Raw genomic sequence first — 24855 nt, forward strand, 5'->3', positions numbered from 1 at the left:
GCTTAAAGCTAACAACTAAGATAAATAGAAAGACATAACAACTAGGTAAATAACAAGCTAGGCTAGAACGATACGTTCTTGAAGCAAGACTACCAAGAAGTCTCCCCTTCTCCTCCAAGAACTCTCACAACTTACAAAATCACTCAAGTAGCAGTTCTAGAGGGCAACAGAGGTTGAATGAGGCTTAGGGGGTTGAGTGGGAGTGCTATTTATAGGTAGAAAAAGTTGTGGGCTTTGCAGGAGCAGGCATGCAGTGCAACGAGTGCTCGGTACTACAGTGCCGAGTGTTCGCATTCTATTTACCCAGCGATTTTGGGGTTGCACTCGTATACTCGGGCAATATCTAGTGGTCAACCAAAAGTCAATGTATGCTCGGGCTGGGAGTGCGGCTGGCCGACCAGGTCACCTCACTGCTATATGGAGCTCACCTAGATAGCGGAGCACGTCGGGGTATCTTTGGAGGGCCAGACACTTCTAAATCCTAGAGGACTGTTCACCTCCCAGTTCCTCAATGCTAGCAAGTCGAGCGTCCGCAGAGCAGAGCCAGCACCAAGGGCAGCACCCAGAGGACGTGCAGCAGATGGAGCCTCCTCATCCACTCAGGCGAGCGATCCCACCCTTGAGCGCATCTGGGGTACGCTCAGCGAGCTTCAGCAGTCCGTAGGGAGCCTCTCCACGGTTATGGAAAGTTTGACGATGGCAATCTAGGGGATGCATGCAGTACAAGCGGCAGACCACTCCTGTAGATCTAGAACCATTTGATGAGACCCCTACTCGACGTGAAGGACTATGACATCCACTGTTCGAGCGTCAACCTAGGGAGAGGGAGCCATAGTGCACGAGGCACCCCAGGTCGGGGATTGGCGGAGCGCAAGGAGGACGAGACGGTCCCACTCTTAGGATCATTATTCTAGACTTCTTTTTTTTTTTTTTGTGTGTGCCTTTTGTGCATATTTTGTTACACTATAAGTCCACCTTGGTGGTGGCAATTTTGTATGTATATGGATGATTTCCTTTTGATTTATGTATGTATGCTTTAGCTTATTATATTTCATGTGGTTTATTATATCAAGCTTTCTTTCACCAAACCTTTCAACCATGATAAAACCCCCCTACAAGGAGGACTTTGGTTTTCGAAAACCCCGAAATTTCGAGAACGAAATTTTTATAAGGAAGGGAGAGTGTAATACCCAACAAAATACCAGTTTTAAAAGACTAATAATTTACTACAAAGCGACAAAACATTTTTATAAAACAAGGTTTATAAGCCAAAAACTTAAACCCCATATGAGTAACACAACCCCTTGAGCTCTTTCAAACAAAACCCAATAAATTCACTTTCTGACCGAACGTATGCTAGGGGGACAATCCGAATGTTCATGCTTAACCTAAGTACGAGCGTTTGCCTTTGGACCGCCACGAGCGTTCGTTGACTAGTCTTTGAACCCTTGGGTAATACCCAAACGTAAAACCAAATAGTCATTACCATTTGCGATTGACTAAATATTTTTATAATAGGGAAAATACACTTTACCTTATTGAACTATCCACCCATTTGTACTTTTAACCCAAATATTTAAAAACAGACACTTTACCCCCCCAAACTTAATTACTTCGGGGGGCGGTGTTGGAGGGGTGGTGGGGGGCGGTAAAGTGTCAATTCAAAATACTTCATGGGGTTAAAGTGTACTTCATATGGGTCAAATGTCAATGTCAGATACTTTGGAGAATAAAGTGTCACTTTTTAAACATTAGAGTTAAAAATGTAAATTGGTGAATAATTCAGGGGGTAGAGTATATTTTCCCTTTTTATAATTTAATGATGTATTCTGTGGACTACATAGTTTGTTTGTGGAGATAGTCCAATATTGAAATGTAGTTTAACACATTAACATTTTGAATTAAACTATTAGGAGTAATTATGCATGTGTTCTTATATGAGTTTGTGTTAATTCTACTCATATTTAGAAATGTGTTATTGGGATTTTTTTTTAATAAGTGTATGTTCCTAGGATGTTGTAGTGTGTGTATTTATATTTAAGCAACTACTCTTTTTTTTGAATGAATTGATTTAAAATAACCATTTTCTTGCTCTAAAATTCTTGTTTGTTTGCAGGTCAATTATCGTTGTGCTTGCAGCTTTGTTTGCAGGCTAACTACTCTTTCTAATTTCCTATTATGCTTGCTGCAGCTAGCACGTCATTTCAGTTGAGCTTGACTCAGCACATAAGTTGTAGGCCTAAAGGAGAAAAAATGTTGTGCAATCTTTATGTTTTACACCCTGAAAAATAAAACTGTTAGAAAAATTACCGTTTGAAAAATAAATTGTTGAAAAAATATGATCCTAAAGAAAAAAATAAAGAAACGAATAAAAAAGATAAAAATAAATAAATAAATAAATAAATGTTATAAGGAAAAAAGCTTGTTTGACAAAGTTTATAGAGGGTACTTTTCTTTTTTTTTTTTAAAAAAAAAAAATTGTTCTGACATGGCATAACTGTAAAAGTAATTTGAAATATTTCATAAGTATACAGTAGTTGCGGTTGGAGTTGTTTATTAAATGTAGGATGCATTTTTAAAAGCTATTAGCTAAAAATAAATGCTAGATACCATAATTTTATCCAATTCTTTTTTTTTTTTTTTTTCAGGAATTTTATCAGATATTTATTCAACAACATTGACGTTAACATTATTAGACAATTGTAATATCTAACATTAGTTGTAGCTAAAATAAGTATAGTAGCTTTTGGTTAAATATTTGACTCAGGATTTGTTTGGGTTTGCGATTTCAAAAAGTATGATTTAAAAATAGCAATTTTAAATGTGCGATTTGAAAATGGTATTTCTAAAAACGTAATTAAATGTTTGGCAACATTGCAGTTTGATTTTTAAAATTGAAATTTAGCCTTTAAAATTGTGTGTTTTTAAAAAAGCACCTCATTGCTTGCGATTAGAAAACATAATTATTATTTTTTTCGTTTTTAAACCATAATTTTTAAAAATACAATGCCAAACAATCTATTTTCTGCGATTTGGTTTAAAATCGCACTTTTTATTTACGAAATCAAATGCACCCTTAGCTTATGTGAAAAAAAAAAAAAAAAAGTGGTAGGTGTTCTCCTAGTTTTAGGTGGATATCATTTTCTAAAAATCAAGTGAGAGAAATAAAGGGAATGCTAGATGTCTCGTGGTGTAATATTATTGAGTAATGTTATAAGTCTTTCTAGAGTCCTCTTAGAGTCATCTCAAATGTGATATGTCTTTTAAAATCATCAATAGATGAAAAGTCAATAAATCACATCTCAAATTCAATGGTGATTTTAAAAGTAACATCACATTTGGGATGACTTTAAAAAGACTTATAATATTACTTAATATTATTTTCTAAAAATCAGGTGAGAGAAATAAAGCGAATGCTAAATGTCTTGTGATGTTCTACTCCTCCTCAATATTATTACAGTTGAAAACTATGTATATGAACTGTAATTTTTCCAACTGTCTACAAATTTAATTTCAAATTCTTTTGAAAAGATTGAATAAGAAGGAAATTATATCTGTTTTAAGCCATTTGGTTTGACTATTTTAGATGGAAAAATGCGTAATGCCATTTTAGGGATGCTCTTAAAACCATTCATGTAGGATAAACCACTGCGCCTTCTCCAGCGTCTACGTCGTTGAAATCTCTTCTGATTCCGTGCAGTTAGTGGCACATCTTCACAGAAAGAGAAAACCCCATTGCCCTATTAAACGCAATGCTCCAGGGAGAGCAGGGCCAGAAAATCAAGGCAAGCGTCGTTTGGCTGGCGAGAAAATGAAGCTTGGCAAACTTTTGTAAGAGGATCTCAGGTTCGAGAAGGTCTGGGGGGTGCAGGTTGGGCCCCATTGATTGCGAGGGCTGTCCGGGGGAGCCCCAACATAGTTCGGCCGATTTATGAGCACGAGATCCCGGAAATCGGTGCAGGTAGGCCCAATCGAATTCTGTTCCCATTTTTCTTGTTGGCGATTAATGCTTGTCGATGTTTCCTCGTGTCGAGTTGTTTGGATTTCGGCTCTGTTATTGTCGTTCGGTTCTGTTGGGGTTTTGTTTGTGGACTTCTTTATTAATTGGAGCTTCGCTTTTCCTATTTCCTGTTCATTATTTCGAACATTTCTGGTCAGTGTTGTTTTCTGAGTCGTTGGGGTTCTCTTTTCGTGATTGCGTTTGTTTTCAAAGGTAAACAATTCGAGGAGAAGTTTCCTAGAGCGAAAATGTAATTTTTTTTTGGGTGTAGTTAGCTAACTGGAGCTTCTTTGAACGATAAAATTGGAAGATTTATTTCTGCAGTAGCCGGCGAATTGTAACCGTAATTCTATATTATCTCTGAGATTATGATGGGCTTGTATAAAATTAGCTATACCCGAATAAGGACTGAATTATAGATAGGCATTTTTTTTCTTCGTTTTAAGCTTTAATTTCTACGTTACTCTTCTTTAAGGTTTCTCTTCATGCAAGCTTTTCAGTTATAAGTGCAAACGTTTTATTCTTATAATATTTGTTCTAATTATGCAATTGTGGCTTTACTCTTTTTTTTTTTTTGGCAGTCATTAGAATTGGATGAGGTGGATGGATCCTACTCTAAAATTCTCCATGTTACTGATTCTTCTGGGCTTGGGTACGTATCCCCAGAATTCTGTTCCCATGCTCCTTCTCTTTTACCTTTTGCTTCTTATTTCATTCTTTGGTCGGAACTGGTTATTTCTTCTTATTCTATTTAGAAGTGCTTTCGTTTTTCTTTTCTTTTTTCTCTTTTGGGTTTCATTCCTTACCTGTTTGTTTGCATCCCAGGCTTATGAAGTTGTGATTTCCTTTGTAACACTTCTATAGTTTTAGTGGTCATATCAATAATTTAGGTGGGTCTAGTTTGAAGATGAAGTTTATGCACAAGTGAACTCAATCTGGTTGTAAAATCTGGGATCGTTGCTATTTATAGGCTTTTGTTTTGCCTTTCTGTATATATGTTACTCTTTAATAGATTACTAGAACCCTTTTTTTCCCTTTTATTTATTTATTTATTTATTTTTCTTCTAGTTTTACTTTCCACATGGCTATCACTGCTCTGCTAGTTTTTGACTGGTTTTCCTTTGTCAAGTTTCAGTCCTAGTGAATGCCTCTCCTATCAAGAGTGATTTTGGGCATTGTGAAAGAGTTGTAAAAAGGTGGGCGTTTTCTTCCCTTGCTCGAGAAGTCAAAGAAGACAGACACACATTGCAGGATTTACTGTTTTTCCTCCATGTTCCAAGAACAGGAGGCCGGACATATTTCCATTGGTAATTCCATATAGGCATAGTACAGCCACCTAAAGCTAAATGTTGATCACTAGCTTTTTGACAAGCACATTAATTTCTATTTCTGGATATATTTTGTACTTGCAGCATCTTGAAAAAGGTGTACTCTAAATCTATGGAATGCCCGCGTTCTTACGATAAGCTGCGGTTTGATCCAAGGTACCATCTTTCTTTTTGTTATGCTTATCGAAGCTGGGCTGTTATTGCTTATCAACCTTCTCTTAATCTGAGCATTTACCTCTTCTAAATCATTTTGCTATTGATTTTTGCTGTGGTTGAGGATTAACAAGCTAGAATGTTTTGTGGAATTATGAAGTTTTAGTAGTGGAGGAAGCTTCTTTCTATTTACAGCAACTTATAGAAAGGTGGTGGGGGCTCCATGTTGGGAGAAATGGAAGGTTTTATGACTTTAGTATGACCCCTCGACTATTTGACCACTATGTAATTTTTTCTAGTATAATCAATATTCACTGGGAACAAACTATTTTAAAGGAGAGGAGTATTTGCAGGCATGAAAGTGTCTTCAGGCATTAACTGTACTCTGTACGTAAATAATTTCCGATTATGATTTCCAACATAAATTGATTTGAACTGTTTTTTTTTTTAAGCTACCTGGTGGATTATTTAAATATATTGCTCAAGTGCTTCCACTAGGTCATCATGTTATCTTCATGCTAATTATTGGGGCATGAAAACAAATAAGCTTGATAGAAGCAACTCAAACTGTATAACTATAGTCTTCTGTTATCACCTAACCATTTTTCTTACAATTGGTTTTACTTTCTATCTTGTGCAGCAAGCCAAAATGCAGGTTGTTGGTTACTCATGATGACTATAGCATGATGTCCAAACTTACCGGTCAAAGGACTTCTGTGGTGACAATACTTAGGAATCCAGTTGACCGTGTTTTCAGTACTTATGAATTTTCGGTTGAGGTGGCAGCAAGATTTTTGGTGCATCCTAACTTGACTTCTGCAACACAAATGGCTGCGCGCTTGCGGGCCAAGATTCGTGGAGTTAGTACACTAGATATTTGGCCATGGAAGTATTTGGTTCCGTGGATGAGAGAAGACCTCTTTGCTCGGGTGAGTTCTTATTTTCTTTTTTAAAATACATATTTCTTTGTAAAACTACTGCAGATTCTCTCTTAATTTCATTTCACTTTTCAGGATAACATTCTTAATTGCCATTAGTTATCCTCTTTTTTTTCTAAACTTTAATTGATGAGAATGAGAAGATCAAACTTCATTGAATCTTATGGTTTTATAAGGAGAGTTGTCATAAAAAATATGTAATCATCTCATTTTAGATTCTCTAAATCTGTTTCTCGCAATAGTCGTTAGCATAATTGGGGCTAAATTGCCATATGCATTATAGCATTTTCTGCTAGTAAATAGTCTAGCTTTACTTCGTAGAGATATTTTGGCCTAGCTAAGAATCGGGGGTAGTCTAATTGAATGCTTTTTTATGGAGTATATAATCTACATAAGTTCTTGGTGCCTTCGAGCACATGTCTCATTGAAAGGTTTTTCTATTTATTTGTCTATTTGTAATATATAGTGGAAACCAATGTTGTTGCCCTCAAAAGGATTTGCCAACACTTTCCTTGGTAAAGACACATTAATTTACTTGTTGGGAATAGTGATTTAGTGCATGAGAGTTTGTGTTGTGAGTAATGGTTTTAAAGGGCATCTCTTCTGATGGGGGGGGGGGGGGGGGGGGGGGAAGTTAAGTAGTTGGGATGGTGTTTACCATGCTGTGTGAGCCAAAGTGATATATTTAATTAGGGGTCAGGGAAAAACCTGCCCACACAACTTGACCCAACCCAAAGTTTCTAACCTAAGCTTATTTATCAACAAAAAAAAGTTTCTAACTTGAGCTGATTCGAATTTTTAGGTTCCAACAAGTGTTGCCTTGGGATTAGTAATTGTTTTAGGATTTTGATTTTGGTTGGATTGGAAATCGATAATAGGGGGTTGGGTTTCCAAAAACCCGTCCGACTATATATTTTTTATAAGTAATCGAGATATCATTAAAAGCGTAAGGTGACAACAGGTACACAGAAAGTATACAAGAGAAGTCATGTGGTTAGAAGAGGCAAAAAATAAGAAGAAAATCATGATTACTAGTCATTAAAGGAGAAACAAAAGTAGCTGTCTAAAGATACAATGTGTTGAAAAATAAAAACTTAATCTCCTTAGAGTCCTCTCGTGGTCTTCAAAACTTCTATAATTCATTTTCCTCCGAAGATACCACAAAAAGCACGAAGACATCATCTTGCACACAGCAGCACTCTGAGTGCTGTTAGCAATCCTCCAACAAGCATACAGATCGACTACTCGTTTAGGCATAACCCAAAATATCCCAGGTCGACTAAAGAAAACATTCCAAATGACACGAGTATCCTCGCACTGAAGCAGAAAATGGTTTACAAACTCTCCATTCCTGGTACACATATAACACCAATTAACTACAATGACAGGCTGTTCCAAAGATTGTCCATGGTGAGGATCTTTTCTAGCTGCCAACCAACCGAAAAAGGCCACCCTCAATAGAACCTTATCCACCAAACACTCTTCCAAGGGAAACGGAAACCATCATGACAACCCATGACACTATAGAAGGATTTAGCATCAAACAACACTCTTTTGGACAGGACCCACCACAACTTGCCTTCTCCTTCCTGTCTTATTCTTCCTAAATACAATCAGAAGAACGAGGCAAAGGCTTCCACCTTTCAATCATGAGCCGCTCTAGCAAAGCTCACATTTACTGAATGGCACTTCAAAAAATATATATATATATATATATATATATATATATATATATATATATATATATATATCCACCTGAGTCACAATAGAAGCATCCTTTGTGCAAGCAATAGCAAATAAAACTGGGAAAGCTTTCTTAAGGGCCGTATGCCCACATTAGAGAAAATGCAAGAATCTGACCTTGGAGCCATCTCCCACCTCAAATTTGGTATGACTACAAAACTTTCTCCAATCCCTTCTAATATTCTTTCATAAACCCATCCTTTACACCTTGATAGGCTCACTAAAACACCGCCCTCCCCATGAACTTCCATATTTAGAGTCCATTACCGCTCTTCACCAAGCCTCTCTCTCAGGCTCATAGTACCATAGACATTTACCTAAGAGAGCATGATTGAACCTCAATAAGTTCCTAATCTCCAAGCCTCCTTCGGAGATTGGCATACTAACCTTGAACCATCTCACAAAGTGATATTTGAACTCTTTACCTAGCCCACCTCATAAGAAGTCACGTTGGTGCTTCTCAATATGGTTTGCAACACTCTTTGGGAGAGGAAATAGGGTCATGAAGTATGTAGGTAAGTTGGATAGGGTGCTCTTGATAAGGGTAATTCTACCACCCTTAGACAATTACAACATTTTCTAACTAGTCAACTGACGTTCTATCTTCTCAATAACACTGCCCCATAGATCGCCTTGTAGGAAGCCCCCATAGTTGGGCATAAACGAGCTTTGCTCGATCGTTCACTAGGGAATCTAGTAACAATGAAATCACCCCCAATTCACCTAGGCCCATTCCACCAGTTGAGTAAACCAGCAAACCCATCCCAAAAGAGCCCTCTATCCCTATCAGAATTAGGGCCATAGATGCCCGCAAAAGCCCAAGTGAAATGATCCTCAACATTTCTTTTTTTGATAAGTAATGTTTATATATCAAAAGCGCAGAGGGGCGCAACCCTAGTACACAGGGGGTATACAAGGGAAACGACTAGCTAGAAGAAAAAAGAACAAGGAAATCAAGAAAGCTAATAACTATAGGAGCGAGCCAAGCCGCTGTCCAAGTGTAAAGAGTATGGAAAAAGAAAGCCGTGATCTCCTCCAAAGACCTCTCAGCATCCTCAAAGCATCTCTCGTTCCTTTCTAACCAAAGGCACCACATAATGCATAGAGGGACCATTTTCCACACGACAACACTCCTAGATCGACCTCCCGTCCGCCAACAAGCAAGCTGGCCAGCCACCTTGCTATGCATTACCCAAGACAACCCAAAACGACTAAAGATGGCCTGCCATAAGGAACGAGCAATCTCACAATGAAGGAAAATATGATCAATAGACTCCCCATCACCTTTGCATAAGCAACATCTATTAATCACTATGATATTCCTTTTCCTGAGATTATCAAGTGTGAGAATCTTCCCTAACACCGCTGTCCAAGTAAAGAAAGCCACTCTCGAAGGGGCCTTGGTGCGCCATATACTCTTCCAAGGAAACGAACTTGCTTCTTTGCTTACCAGGATGTTGTAGAATGATTTAACATCGAACTTCCCTTTTCTCGACGGGATCCACCAAATTTTGTCCACCCCCCCCCCCCTACTCCACTTGTGAGAATATAACGTAGAGTAGAACGATGCTAGCACTTCCACTTCCCAATCATGGATCGATCGAAGGAAGCTAACATTCCATTGACGATTTCCACCCATAAACTCCAAATTATCGGCAATGGATGCATCTTTTGCATTAGCTATGTTATATAGGCCTGGATATGCTTCCTTGAGGGTCATTTCCCCACACCAAACATCATCCCAAAATCTGATTTGGGATCCGTCTCCTGGGTCGAATTTAGTATATTTAGAAAACACTCGCCACCCTCTTCTAATATGCCTCCAAAGACCCACCCCGTGAGACCCGGTGTTGTCAATAGAATGCCATCCACCCCATGCGGAACCAAACTTGGCATCCACCACAATTCTCCACCAAGCCTCTCTCTCGTGCGCATAACGCCATAGCCATTTTCCTAATAAGGCTTGATTGAAGACTCTCAACTTCCTGATCCCTAAGCCACCTTTGTTGATAGGAGAGCATACCTTATCCCAACTAACCAAGTGATATTTGAATTCTTCGTTTAAACCACCCCAAAGAAAATCACGTTAGAGCTTCTCTATTCGCTTGGCCACAGAAGCAGGTAATGGAAAGAGGGATAATAAATAAGTGGGAAGATTAGAAAGTGTGCTCTTGATCAAAGTGACCCTTCCTCCCTTGGAAAGATACAACCTTTTCCAACTTGCTAACCTGCGCTCAATCTTTTCCAAGGTATCATCCCAAATGTTTTTGGCCTTGAAGCACGCACCCAAAGGGAGTCCCAAATATTTCAAAGGTAGAGTAGCTACACCACAGCCCAAAATCCCAGCCAAGTCTCCCACATTTTCCACATCCCCTACCGGTATCAAAGCTGATTTAGCCATATTTACCTTCAGACCAGAAACGGCTTCAAAGCAAATAAGTAATGCTTTAATGGAGCGGATTTGATTACTATTCGCCCCACAGAAAACCAACGTATCATCTGCAAATAGAAGATGAGAGATGATGATCCTCTCAGACAAGTTACCTCCCACTGGAAAACCCGAGATAAAACCAGAATCAATGGCAGCACCAATCATCCTGCTAAACGCCTCCATAACTATGACAAACAAAAAAGGAGATAAAGGGATCCCCCTGCCTCACCCCTCGTGAGCTTCTAAAAAAGCCGGACGGGGTGCCATTGATCAACACCGAGAAACAAGCAGTTGAAATACAACGCTCAATCCAAGAACACCATTTTTCGCCGAAGCCACATCTCCTAAGAAGATATAATAAAAAATCCCAATTTATGTGATCGTAAGCCTTCTCCATATCCAGTTTACAAAGCAGCCCCGTTTCCCCCGAATTAATCCGGCTGTCAAGACATTCACTTGCAATAAGTACCGAATCCGTAATTTGCCTTCCCTTCACGAAAGCATTTTGAGGCTTTGATATCACCCTTGCTACAACCCTCTTCATCCTATTAGCAAGAACTTTGGCAATAATCTTGTAAGTTCCACTTATAAGGCTAATAGGACGAAAATCCTTAAATTCAGTAGCCCCAGACACCTTTGGAATAAGGGAAATGAAAGTAGCATTAAGACTTTTTTCAAACTTACCATGAGCATAAAAGTCTGAAAAAACCGCCATAATATCTTCCTTTATCACCTCCCAGCAATCTTGGAAAAAAGCCATGGAGAAACCATCCGGACCTGGGGCCTCATCTCTATCCATACCTTTTACCGCCTCCAACACCTCCCTTTCCTCGAAAGGAGATTCTATATGAGTGGCCTCATCCGCCTCCAGCAAGTCAAACGCAAGATTGTCCACCCTAGGCCTCCAATTGCAACGTTCAGAGAGCAAAGACTCGTAGAATTGCACCGCTTGTTGCTTGATGATGTCTTGGTTGGAATTAGTAGCTCCATTAATGGTTATGGAATCAATGGAATTATACCTCCGATTCGAATTGGCAATTCGATGAAAAAATTTAGTACATTTATCCCCCTCCTTGAGCCACCTAATTCTGGACTTTTGTTTCCAACTGATCTCCTCTTGTAAAAGAGCAATCTCCAACTCCCTAGAAATCACCCTTTTTCTTTCCTTTTCTTCTTCATCGAGCTCCCTCTCTTCCTCCAAACTCTCCATAGCCTTCAATTCTTCCGCTTTTTCTAGGCATCTAGCACTCACATTGCCAAATTCCACCTCGTTCCAGCTTTTAAGGTCCCCCTTTAACGCCTTAAGCTTTTTAGCCAAGATGAAACTTGAAGAGCCAGAAAAATTATAAGAGGACCACCAAGCCCGTACCTTGTCCACGAACCCCTCATATTTCAACCACATGTTCTCGAATTTAAAAGGCCTCTTACCTCTTGTCATGCCGTCACAATCGAGCAAGATGGGAAAATGATCCGAGCACAGTCTAAGCATCCTTTTCTGGATCAAACTAGGATACTTAGTTTCCCATTCTGGAGAGACTAAGAATCGATCGATCCTAGACCGAGAATAAGAATTTGACCATGTGACCATCCCTCCGGCTAATGGGAGATCCATAAGCCCCTGCTCAGCTATGAAGTCTGAAAAGTCTGACATTGCACGAGTACGGCGTGCTCCCTCCGCCCTTTCACTAGGAAAATGAGTCACATTAAAATCGCCGCCGATACACCAAGGCATATTCCACCAGCTGGTAAGACCAGCCAACTCCTCCCATAGCCGGTGCCTGATGTGATCAAAATTCGGGCCATAGACCCCCGCAAAAGCCCAAACAAAGTCATCTTCTACGTTCTTGAAAGAACAGGCTGCAACAAACTCTCCCACATAATCCTCAATCTTTGTGACCACCCTTCTATCCCACATCAATAAGATTCCACCCGATGCTCCTTTTGATGCAACAAAAACCCAGTCCGCATAAACACATCCCCATAAATTTCTCACAAATTCATTGGAAATATACTTCATTTTCGTCTCTTGAAGGCAAACAATATCCCCCTTCCATTGTCTAAGTAAATTTCTTACCTTCAAACATTTATTGCCCTCATTTAGTCCCCTCACGTTCCAAGAAATAATTCTTGGCTTCATGGGTTATCTCTTTGTGCCCTTCCTTTAGCCCTAACCCGACTAGAACTCCCTTCATAATTGATATAACTTACCAAATTATTGAGTTCCCTCAATCCTTTCTTTCCCGCATTAGATGCTACACCTGCCCCCTTCCTTTCATTTTCTGCAATGATATCCGCAAACAGCTCCAATAGTTTTCCTTCATACCCATCGCACGTAATTCCCACGAATTGGCTAAATTCCTTGACAAGCTTCAAAACCCTGTCTGTTGACTTAGATCCCTTCTTCCCCTTATTTCCCGGAGCTGAGCAACTCATTAATGGAATAAGATTCTCCCCTTCATATACCTCTAATTCCAATCCTACCACTGGAATTTCCTGAGTTGGAGCAGATTTCTCCACAATACGTGGAGAGTTATATAGTTCCAAGCTGGTTTGAGTTGGTCCCCTATCCATTTCATTCCTTGATTCCAACAAAATTCCCACGCAATCCTCCTCCAAACCTTCCCTTCCTCCTACTAACCCAACCTCCAATCCTGCCCTGGGAGAAATTAATTCCCCTTTTTCTGTTGTTTGTTCGCAGGCTTCCGCAATCTTAGAACTGGGTGGAGTCCTCAGTCTAGGCGACATTTCCGGAGAAGCAGTGACTGCCGGGAGGTCTGACCCAGACCCTTCCGGGAGGTCTGAACCAGTCGCCCAACCCGCTTGGACTACCAGAGACCTAGACCCACCCCCCGCCACCAAAGCCCGAGAATCCTTACCTGCCGGAACTGCTATCCTCCAATCTTCTTGGGCTTCGTAGCCTCTGCCGTCGCCCAATACCACCTCCGGCGCTTTGTCTCTCCCCATCGGCACTGTCTGTCGCCGACCCACTTGTAATAAACCATCCCTCATGCCGGACAACCCCAACACACCATTAGGGGGTGTTTTTCCTAGTAAGCCCCGCGCAGATATCGCCGATGGACCTCCCGGCGCCTGACCCATCGTTGTTTGATGGCCAGCAGTGGACGATGAAGCTCCTGGATCGCCGTTCTTCATCCAGCCCACTTGAACGTTTTTCACCCTGACCGGCCTTTTTTTCTTTTTCTGTCTCCCTCTTATCTTATTCCTTTCTCCACCGCTCAACAACTGCTTGGGCTGTATAGTAACACCCTCCATTGCAATTTGGTTGGTTGGCTCAGGCCCAAGGCCCGAAAGCCCACAAGCGCAATGCCCACATTTCCCCTTCGCCATGCGCTTCAGACATTCTTTTATCTCTTGCTGAATCTTTTCCAGAGTGTTCCTAAATTTGACGCATTCGAAACCTCCAAACTCCACGTGTCCATTGTCAGAATTGTGCGTCCCTCCAGGTACGTTGCGTCCTTGCACAGCCAGCGCTGCATGCGACAAATTGCCACTGCCCAACAATCCAGGAATCACCGGAGAAATCTTCACCGGAGGCACAGGTTGCACCGGCGAAGGAATGGCCGGAAATTCCAACATGTATCGCTGACTCCCTGAGACTTCCTTGCATCCCCCTTCAATCGGTTCCTTGCCCTTAGCAGTCGCCGGAAGTAAACCATCTGTGCGTTTAAGTATGGTTATCGAACCTGATTCTGGACCAGTAACGTTCACATTCATCTTCTTCTTTGGCGCAGCATTTTTTCCAGTTTCCCCCGACAGCCATTTCGGAACTCTAGCGATGGTTTCTGTCGAAGGTAGAAATAGTTCCTCCGACGGACGTACCGTGGCCTGTAACACCTCAGAAAAGCTCCTTCTTTTCTTCATATCATCCTTTTCTGGAGCCATCAGGAATGGTTGAAAGAATCTAATAGCAATCTGAATCTCAGACTCCAGCTTGCTCCATCCTTTCTGATTCTTCCCTTCCGGTATCATAACTGACCTGCGCCTCTCCTTTCCCTCACATTCTTCAATCACCAAGAAACTTCCATATCTGTTGGAACACTTCTGAGCTAGTATTCTAGGATAGCCCGGCTTAGAATGATCATGAAAGACCCTGGAATCCTTCACTTTGATCAGCTCTTCAAAAATATGTGATAACCAAACAGCTTCATTACTTTCCAACTTCACTGACCTCACCAACCTTTTGCTTCTTTCCTTAATCTCTAAACCAGCTTCCCCATCCTTCACCAGCATCTCAAAATCCTTAGCTTCAATAGACCATCTCCTTGATAAGCCCATTCTAACCACCTCCGGCCACCCACCTTAGACTAAAAAACCACTCCTCAACACTTCCTCCGATGAGGGAAAGAAGAGAGAGAAGAGAGCTTTTTTCTTTTGTCGTCTAAAGGTGAGAGCCAAGGAGAATTCCTCCGCACACTTGTCAGTCTTCTTCACCTCCTTCCTATTCCATATAATCAAAACGTCATCTGGGGCCCCTATGAAGTCCAAACAATACCAATCCACATGATGGCAACTCCACACACTACGCACAATATTATGAGACAAGACTTTAAGCTTGGTTTCCTGGAAACAAACAATGTCAACCTTCCACTCTCTGAATAAGTTCCTCACCCTCATACACTTATTCTCCTCATTCAACCCTTTCATATTCCGGGATAATAGTTTAGTCTTCATTAAAAAAGACTGATAACCCCCTTTCTTTCGTTTATTTGAAGCGGTAGTTGATGACCCAAGACCAGAATCGCTGATGATCGTCTCCTCCAGCTGAGGTTGAAGCTCAACAATTGGAGCATTTGAAGTGTTGAGTGAGATAGATCCATTGGGAATGGGAGTCGGAGTGGTTGGTTGAGGTTGAGTGATGTCGGTTGAGCCGCCAACAAAGGTTGACACCGCCGGGTCACTTGGTGGATCCATACCCATGACCTTTTTAAGCCCAAACCTGTGTCCTTCGTATTAGATCTTTGCCCCTTAAACATTGGCTGACCTGAAACCCGCTAACAAAACTTGGTTTTAAAAGAGAATTTGGGCGGAGGACCCATGAAGCCCATCTTGGCCTTCCCTTTATCTTCATGGGCTTTAACTCCTGTGTTAACAATTGGGCATTTAGAACTGGCCTATGGCTCATGAGGGATTTCATTTAGTGGCTTAGGCACGGGACCTATTAGTCCAAACACGCAAGGACTAAGACCCGAGTCTAGCCACTTTAAACACCTCTGCACATCCATTTTGATGTGAGTTAACGTGTTTCTGAAGGAACGCCTGTCCAGACTTTAACCAAAATAGACCGTCTTCTTTGTTAGCATCTTCTCCGTCTCTAGACGCCATGTCAAAGTTGTTCCACCCCATCGACTTTGGTGCAAGCTTTTTGGGATTGCCCTTCAACGGAAGTGGCTTTGCCAGAGGTTCGGACTCCAACTCATTTGCCAATGGTCTTGTCAGAGGCTTCGGCTCCTTCGCCGGGTGCATCAACACCTCTGCAAACGACCTCTTCTCCCCTACCTCCGCCGTTGAATTTTGTTCCAGAATTGGTTTGTTGTTACTGCTGCCATAAATTGACTGGTACACTTCACTACTACTTGCAGCTTCGAGACGAATGACTTCAAACCTTTACCGTTTCTCCCTTCCCAGCTCCAAAATAAATCCTCTCCTTTTACCACCCCGGTATTCCTCCACAACCAGAAAGCGCTCGTGCTTATGAGCACACCGTTGAGCAATAATGAAGGGAAAGCCAGCCCGGGATCGTCTCCAAAAGACCAAAGAACTCTTCTTTGAGAGTATTTACTCAATAGTGTCTAATAGCCAGCAACTATCAATTCATCTAAAAAAAATGGAGTGGGTGAAGCCCCTGCATTTCTCACAAATCCTTAGTCCCGTTGATCCGCCCTCCATTGCCAACTCAAAGAGTTTGAATTCCATAGAGCACCACCTTAGCAATCCCATGCAACGCAGTTGATATAGACGATCCCTAGTTAGCTCTCACTCTCTCTCGGTCCCTCCATCATTGACGACCTACGCCATCACTACCTACGCTGATATCTCTACATTTCCTCCTTGATCTAATTCTCACCACAAAATGCAAGAAGAAAAGCAATACAACACTGAGAAGGAAAGAAAGACCAAGGTGGAGTTGTGGGAGACCCTATCCATTCAGCTTAGTACCTACCCTCATTTAATGGCCTCTTATGTAGATAACCATATAAATTCAAGAAAGTGTCTGATAATGTGCTAATGAATTGTTTCTGCCTAGACAGGATGTTGATGTGGCTTTTGCCATTTGGAGTGCTTTTTTCAGTTGTTTTAGTTGTCTTGGGTTATGTCTAGACGAGTTGTTGATTTCTATAACTATTGGTGGTCCTTTGGTAGGCCTAGGAGTGCTGCGGTGTGGAAAATGGTGCCTACATGCCTCTTTTGGTGCTTATGGAGAGAAATGAATGATAGAGACTTTGAGGACAATGAGAAGATGTTGGGGGAAATTTTATTTTTATTCTATGATACTTTGAATGTTTTGATGGCATTGTATGTGTCTCCTCTAATGATTAGTTATAGTGATTTATTTGGTTGTTTTGCCCTTGTTAATTAGGTGGTTCCTTTTGTATACTTTTGTGTATTTAGGGGTGCCTTATGCTTTTAGTGAGATTGGTACATTACTTATAAATATAAAAAATGTGCTAATGAATTTTGACCCTTGTGATGCATGAATCACAGAGTCCTTAAATGCAGAACATGACTCAAAATCTAGACATTGAATTTCTAGAAGTGTTGTCAAAGTAAAACAATGTTTATGTCTCCAACTATGTGAATGTATTATCTCGAAACAATAGTAAATCCATAATACCTTCTCATGTATGAATGTTAATGAAAAATTGAAATTGCAATGGGAAAAACTTTACTTGGTAGTCTCCCTTGTGTACTGATGTTTAATTTTACATTAAACTCCCACGGTAAGTTACTTTGCCATTCAAATTAAAAAGTACCCTACGTTGTGTATATATATATCCCTGCAGTGACCCTGTCTTGCTAAATTTGTTGATTGGACCTGTGAACATTGTGTGCTGTGATCCAAGACGGTCAGAAGTGTAGTGTTTTCCTCCTTGGACAGTATAGTTATCAATTTGCTTATTGTCTAACAATACTTGAATGACTGTTGTAATTTTTTTTTTTCTTTTGATAAGTAAAATACTACAGCCATTCGAGTATTGTAATGGTTCTTCTGGTTGCATATGTATCATGTGTATTTTTTTTGGTATAGAGAGATGCTAGAAGACAAAGGCACTCAGATGATGTTAAGAGCAATGATTCCTATGACATGGAGGATATTGTTATGCCATTACATGAATACATTAACAACCCTATTGCTCATGATATCCTTCACAATGGAGCCACATTCCAGGTACTTCAGTCTTTGCACTTATAAGCAACATGGAGCTCCGCTTTTGAAGAATAATGTTTTGCAGGATATATATATGTAATAAAATGAGGTTTGAAGATGAAAGGGGGGAGGGGTAATGTGTTTTCAAATGTGTGAAATATATATATATATATATATATATTTTGAAGTGATTCCAACCAATAGATGTGGACTTCCTGGAATTAGTCAAGTACGCTGTAGGTCCCTTGTGCCCATAAATCACCAAATTTATGAAATATTTTGCTCTAATATCTCTGACTTTGTATATCTGGCCGACTGTTTTAATTCACAGGTTGCAGGATTGACAAACAACTCTTATTTAGCGGAATCACATGAGGTTCGCCATTGTGTACAGCAGTATAAGATTCTTGGTGAACATGTGCTTCAAGTTGCGAAGGTGAGACGATAGCTTTTCGAAGTTGTGTATAAAGAGTCATACTATTGTTTCTCTGATAGTTTTCTTCCTTATGGTTGCATATCATGGTAGATGCTTGTGAATCTTGCAGAAGAGGTTGGGCGATATGTTATATGTTGGTCTCACTGAGGAACACAAAGAATCTGCAACAATGTTTGCAAATGTGGTTGGTGCGCAGGTGATTTCCCAGCGGAGAGCATCGAACATGAGTATGGATAGTGTAACTCACAACAAACCAGGTTTGTATGGTGGCAAAATATTTTATTTTATTTTTTTATGTTAGTACTTGGTAGTAAATTCAAACAGTCAAATTGGAGCATTAAGTTTTTTTTTAGTGGTGGAGTATGATAAAGGGTTAATTTGCGTCTCTCTGAAGATATTGGTATTATGAAAGTTTATAACTTTTCAATAATAAGAACCTCTCTGTCCTGTGCTGCTTCCTGACAAAGAAGCCGGACGTCAGGATGCAAATGATCCATTCTTCTGTGTATATCGTTAATCAAAGTTACAATAGGAATGTGACATTAAAATTCTGAAAAGTTTGATTTCTTAGTTATCTTGCATGCATTTTCTTTCAGTGGTTTTGCTTTCCTTTGCTTTCCCTGTCTTATTTAATATAGTTACTTATGCTAAGACTTGAAGTATATACATTAAGGATATGAAGGGGCTTTTTTTTTTTTTTTTTTTTTTTTAAAAAAAAAAAAAAGAAAAAAAAAGAAAAAAAAGAAAGAAAGTATTCATTTTGTATTGATCAAGTGTACAAGAGGATGGACAAGCTAAAAGTGTAGTAGGATAGAAGATAAAAACTGGGGTTTTTTCTATGGTGTTAAGACAACTCTAGTCATAGAGCTCCACATTCATCTTTGAAATTCTTGTTTTGCATTTTGGATTTATCCAACTTGCCATTTTCTTGTTGGTTTTTGTAGGTATTATCATGTTGTCATTCTATGCAAGTGCTATATTATTACTTAGATTCTGTTATTGTAAAATTGAGTAGACTAATGAACTCAATAATCCTGGCTGATCATTATCTATTGAGCACTCATTTTGTGTGACTTTATGCTACTTAGTTTGATTTGGAAACTCCTATCCTTCTATGATAATCCTGGCTGATCATTATCTATTAAGCACTTATTTTGTGTGCCTTTTTGCTATATAATTTGATTTGAAACTCCTACCCCTTCTAAGGTTGCTAATTATCTCTGGTGGGGGTTGAGTCAATTATTTATTAAGCACTTATTTGTGTGACTTGAACTAATTATCTTGTATAGAATTCTTTTACATCTCATTTCTAGGCCCCAGGTAATTCTTAATCATACTACCATGTATGAAAACATTTGTAGTAGTTGAGTGTACACTAATTTGTTGGTTGTTGGTTTGTAAAATTTGGTTATAATTGCTTTCAAATTTTATTCATTTTGGTCATTCGTTCATCTTGGTTGACTTGCTTTCTTGTTTGCTAATGATTACTTTTGGAACTCATTTTCATTTGGAGTGTTTTTCTAGAGATTTTTTTGATCTTGTTGAGGGTTTTATTCATGGAGATTGTTAGGGTGTCCCACATTAATTGGGGTTGGATCATGATTTGGTTTTTTATTGTTTACTTGGATCTCTCTATCTAACAACTGAAGCATTTGGATGGGCTGCCATTTCTCTATTTAATAGCGTAAAATTTGGGTTGGATGCTACATGGAATAGAGTATATTTTCTACATGTTCTTGGATTTAGAGCTTATTTGGGATTACATTTGAGAAATAGAGCTTTTAAGTCAAAAATAGCTTTTGGACAAAAGCTTCATTTTTAAGCTTTTGTCAAAAGTGTTTTTTGGTTATTTTTAGGCTTTTTGAAACCTTAAAAAACGCTTTAATTTTTTTATCAAACGAGTACTTTTTTCTTCTAACGGACTTTTTGACTGTTAAAAGTACTTTTAGGCCACTCAAATGCAATCCCAAACAAGCTCTTAAACACACTAGAGCCATTGCATCTGTATCCTGAATTTGGAGAGTGTGAAGTTTGTTTGTTTATGGAATTCTGGATACTTGGTGATAATTGCTTTTAGTATTCTTCTGTTTGAATGTAAAGAATATCTATGGGGTTCCAACACTTTTAGATTAGCACAAAGCGGGAGATTCAATCTTGTATTAACTTTTGAAAGGTATAGCTATGGTAGTTTTTGTTCTTAACACATCATGTTTCTTTTGAACGTTGAGCAGACTGTACACTCATCAAAGCTGGAGCTTCTCTTAGTTAGTCCACCATTGCTGAACCCAAGGAAAAAAGTTGAGAAGATAAAAAGTTGGCAGCATTAATGTTTTGAAAATCAAGTGTAACCTTGACTGCGTTGTGTTTTATGTTACATTTTGGTGTGCAGTCTGAGTTAGAAAACTTTTGAGAAAATTTTTAATCTTTTTCAACAACTATGGCTATTATCTCCTATTAGAGTTGAAAAGTTTCAAATTAATGTCTAAATTTAACGATTTGTGGGTTCTATTAAACTTTGGATGAGAACTATACTTTAATTTCTAATTTCAATTATTAGATAAGTTGATTTAGATGATATATATTAGCTTTAATCAAATTTATCTACCTGTGGTACAGAACAGAGCTCTTTGATATCAGATTCTGAGCCTGAAGATAATGACCATCAGGTTAGCAGCAGAATACCCTTGCTTGTTCTTAATTGAAATGCTTGGTAGTCGGATTTCATTTACATTAGGTTGGTTGTTGCATTTTTGCTTGCATACAGAATAGCACCTTTCACCAAAATGCAGGCCAGCTTGCCTCAACTGATAATGATGAAGCAACAAACGAAAATGTAAGTCACTTTGCATAATATCCACTTATTAAGATGTGATCATGTACTCTTTCATTGAGATTCTTTCCTCCACCATATTAGATGACTGTGGAAGAACTTATGGGAGCTTATGAAGTCTGCATCTCTAATCTAAGGAAGGAACAAGCACGTCGACGCACTGCTTCTCTGAAGAGAATATCCCCTGCAAACTTCTCAAAGGAGGTATAATTTTCTGTTTGATAATTCACCAGTAGCATCAACGCATAGTATGTTCAAACTTCTGTACTTCTGTTGTACTATGCTAGATTAATTTTTGTTTCCAAATAATCAAAAGGGATTTTTTTTTTCTCATTAGCCAAAAGAAAAAATTAAATTTGTGGTTTGTGTTGTTAACTGCACTAGTTATTGAGTTTTTAACTTTTAATCTTTGAATTTTTGTGATTCTGTTTGAATTGTGTGCTCTCAGATTAGTTGCTTCCTACACATAACATCAACACAATGATGTAATATATATACTCATAATTTGATTGATTGGTCCTGTATTTTTCGTCAGCTATTTACTCCTTATTATCCTTTTCCTTTATGTTGAATTTTGCTCTAAAGTTGTTGATAGAAATGAAAAGGAAGTTGAAGAAAATGATGGGCTACTTGAACAACTGGATATCTATGACTTTATGTACTGGATGGTTTGACTTGCCTCTTGTGCATGAAGGTCTCGAGATGCATTTTATTGTCCCAAAATGATTTAGAGCTAAAGAGAACAGAATTGTCTTATGGTGTTTGCTTTGTTAAAATGAGATGGTATTTCATGTTATTGAATCTTTTTGTGTTAAAATTATTTGTTCATATTTGTTATGCTCAAGAGAGAGGTGCAAAAAATGCTATCTCTTCTTGTAAATCACCGTGGTCCCTTATAGGCAAAGGTTCAATTACCCTGCAAAAAATAAACTCAACTCTTCTAGATTTTGTTGGATATGAAGAAAAGCAGTTAAGGAGTTCCAAGTTCAAACCAGAGTCAAATTTCTGTCACTGTATTACTTTATGCTTTTGTAAACAATTCTGATTGAAAAGCATGATTATGTTGACGTTCTCTTTGATGTTTGTTTGTTTTCAGCTCAGAAGTAACAGTAATTGTCTTAGCCCTCTTTATTTGTCTGAATTTTAGAATTGTTGTCAACTAATTTTCCATCTACACATTCAACTTTAATTGGTTAGACTTAGGCCAGCTATATATGTGATGTTAAACTTTTCTAGGTTTTTGCTGTTATGCACATCTGCTTTTTTGCACATGCTAGTATTCTGAAATCAGTAGCATATGCCTGACTCTCTAATGTATTTATTGACCGCTACATATAAATCATCTACAAACTTTTGGTGTGTGTGTGTGTCTATATATATATATATATATATACAGAGAGAGAGAGAGAGAGAGAGAGAGGAATATCAGAATTTGAAGTTCTAATGCATACTCTCCTTGTCTCAAAGCTTACACCTTGCATTGCCTCTGCCTTATTGAACACTAATTTTACTTGCTGTGGCTAACAGTTAACAGGGTTTTAAAATTTTGTTGTATTTTCTATCAGTAACTTTTTGACCCTTTAAATTTTACAGGCACGTCTTCAGGTTCCGGAAGTTGTTCTCCAGCAGATAAGATCACTCAACAACCTTGATTTAGAGCTTTACAAGTATGCTCAAGACATTTTTGCAAAGCAACACGAACGTTCCATGGAGAAGCTTGTAACATTAGTAAGTCACTGTCCAGGGCTTCACTTATGACATGGTGTTTTGCTTGTTGGGTTGTATTATACCATATTATGACATCTGCATCTATTTCAACTTGTAAATTACAAACATTTGCAATTTGATTATGTTAAATTAGGCATGGAAACTGAAAGAATAATTGTTGGGAGAAATATATTTTATGGTTTAGATTGCAAGTCTTCTTGGCCTTCATGTTTGGAAGTGTACAGGCTTCAATAAGGTCAAATAAATGGTAATTGTCTGTGTCTATCAAGAATATTGTCATCATCTGATTCTAGGTCGAGTAAATACTGTTCTATATTTGGGGGTTAGTAATGATCATAGTAGTTTTGACCATACCATTGTCTTCATATTCTTTATATGCAAATGACAAAGCTCTTAATTATCATTTTAAGGTAGAATTGCGATATGGGTCTTTCACATGCTGCTTTGTTTGTTAACATGTTGATAATACTAATTGCTTGTATTTTCCTCTTATGGCAACTGTCTTTTAATTGATTGGTATGATTTGTTCATGTATCATCTTTACAAATTTCTCTACTTTAGCTAGTTTACATTGTGTAGTAGATTTGTTCAAGGTGGAGAGAAGAAATTTACCAATTTATGAACACCACCTTGGTTAAGTGGCACTGTATTTGACAATTAATTTAATTATATTGTAAATTGCAGGAGAGGTGGGAGGGCATGTTTAACAACTCACATGGGGCTGTGCTTTGGAGAGTCTTTTTGTTGGCTACGAGCATTATCTTACTCTTTCTTTTCTATCTTGTTGTAAATGCAAGGAGGAGAACATCAAAAATTAAGATATAAATATTATTTAATCACAAATTGTAGGGTTGAGGGATCTGATAGAAACCATGGACCAATTATTTTGGTTAAGGTGGAAATTTTGACTTGCTTTTCACCATTACTCAATTGATGTATTCAACAGACCAGTTGGCCAACCCACTTGGTGCAGTTGGACTTTACTCTTAATTATCAATGCTGTAGATGGGGCGGGGGGAGTGGTTTACATTTTGTCAATCGTGCTGAAATGTTGTGTTTGTCGGCAGCATTTGTATTCATTTTCAAGTGAAATGGAAAATAGTTATTTAGATTTTATTTTGTTGCATTTAATAATATGCACGTGACATCATTATTTAAATATTTTAAATGATGTGGCATTATTCTGCATTGGTAGATACAATAAAATTAATATTATTTTATTCTAAAATGACGATGCTAAAAGTACAAATGGGTGCTCTCCATTTCAAGTGAAATAATGTAGAGATGAATTATTTTATGATTCAGATTGGATTTCACAGCATTTAACAATGCATGTCGTTGCTTGTATTGTCACGCCATTTAAAATTTTAATGCCACTTACCCTGTGGAGAAATTTTTGGCCTTCGGTTCATATATTTTCATAAAAATTGTATGAGTCACATTCATGGACTATTTATGTGGAATCTTTACAAATTGATGGCTAAATCAAGTATTATTTAGATTTGGTATCTTCCATTTAGCGGGGGAGGAGTGTGTTGGCATGGAATAAATAAAAGGAAATAGAAAGGGAAATGAAAACTCATTGGCCTTCTTACCATGTGGGATATGTTTGTAGGCATTATATATATATATATATATATATATATTCTTATTGAACTTTTGTATCTGTGGGTAAATAAATCTGGATCCAATCCAGTTGTATATTTATATTTAAAATTAAATAAATGGGAGGACCAAAAAACAAATTACTATGAGCATGTGAATGTCCCAACTAAATGGTTATAGACAATGATTTCAATTGTCGGTGATCTCTCAAATCACGCCGCATTAAGATTCATTAAAAACAAACAAGACCCACATGCTTTCACTGGTCCACTTGAT

At 38.6% G+C, this 24855-nt stretch overlaps 1 protein-coding gene across 2 annotated transcripts; it reads left to right on the top strand.

The window, feature by feature from the left end:
- The first annotated feature begins 3589 nt into the window (after positions 1 to 3589).
- Positions 3590 to 24090, top strand: TPST (tyrosylprotein sulfotransferase). 2 transcript variants are annotated; one of them, XM_059574785.2, is made up of 13 exons: positions 3590 to 3961; positions 4582 to 4652; positions 5130 to 5307; positions 5413 to 5484; positions 6122 to 6410; positions 17861 to 18001; positions 18312 to 18416; positions 18526 to 18673; positions 21033 to 21082; positions 21181 to 21249; positions 21331 to 21450; positions 22840 to 22974; positions 23659 to 24090. In XM_059574785.2, exons 2-13 carry the CDS (start codon positions 4595 to 4597, stop codon positions 23797 to 23799), a joined length of 1506 nt encoding a protein of 501 aa, XP_059430768.2. In that variant the 5' UTR covers positions 3590 to 3961; positions 4582 to 4594; the 3' UTR covers positions 23800 to 24090. The 2 variants fall into 2 exon arrangements, with proteins under 2 accessions (XP_059430768.2, XP_088375402.1); XM_088519276.1 differs by having other exon boundaries at positions 5136 to 5307.
- Positions 24091 to 24855: the final 765 nt, after the last annotated feature.

The sequence above is a fragment of the Corylus avellana genome, chromosome 8, assembly GCF_965113065.1.
Source record: "Corylus avellana chromosome 8, dhCorAvel1.hap1.2, whole genome shotgun sequence".
Taxonomy (NCBI): Eukaryota; Viridiplantae; Streptophyta; class Magnoliopsida; order Fagales; family Betulaceae; genus Corylus; species Corylus avellana.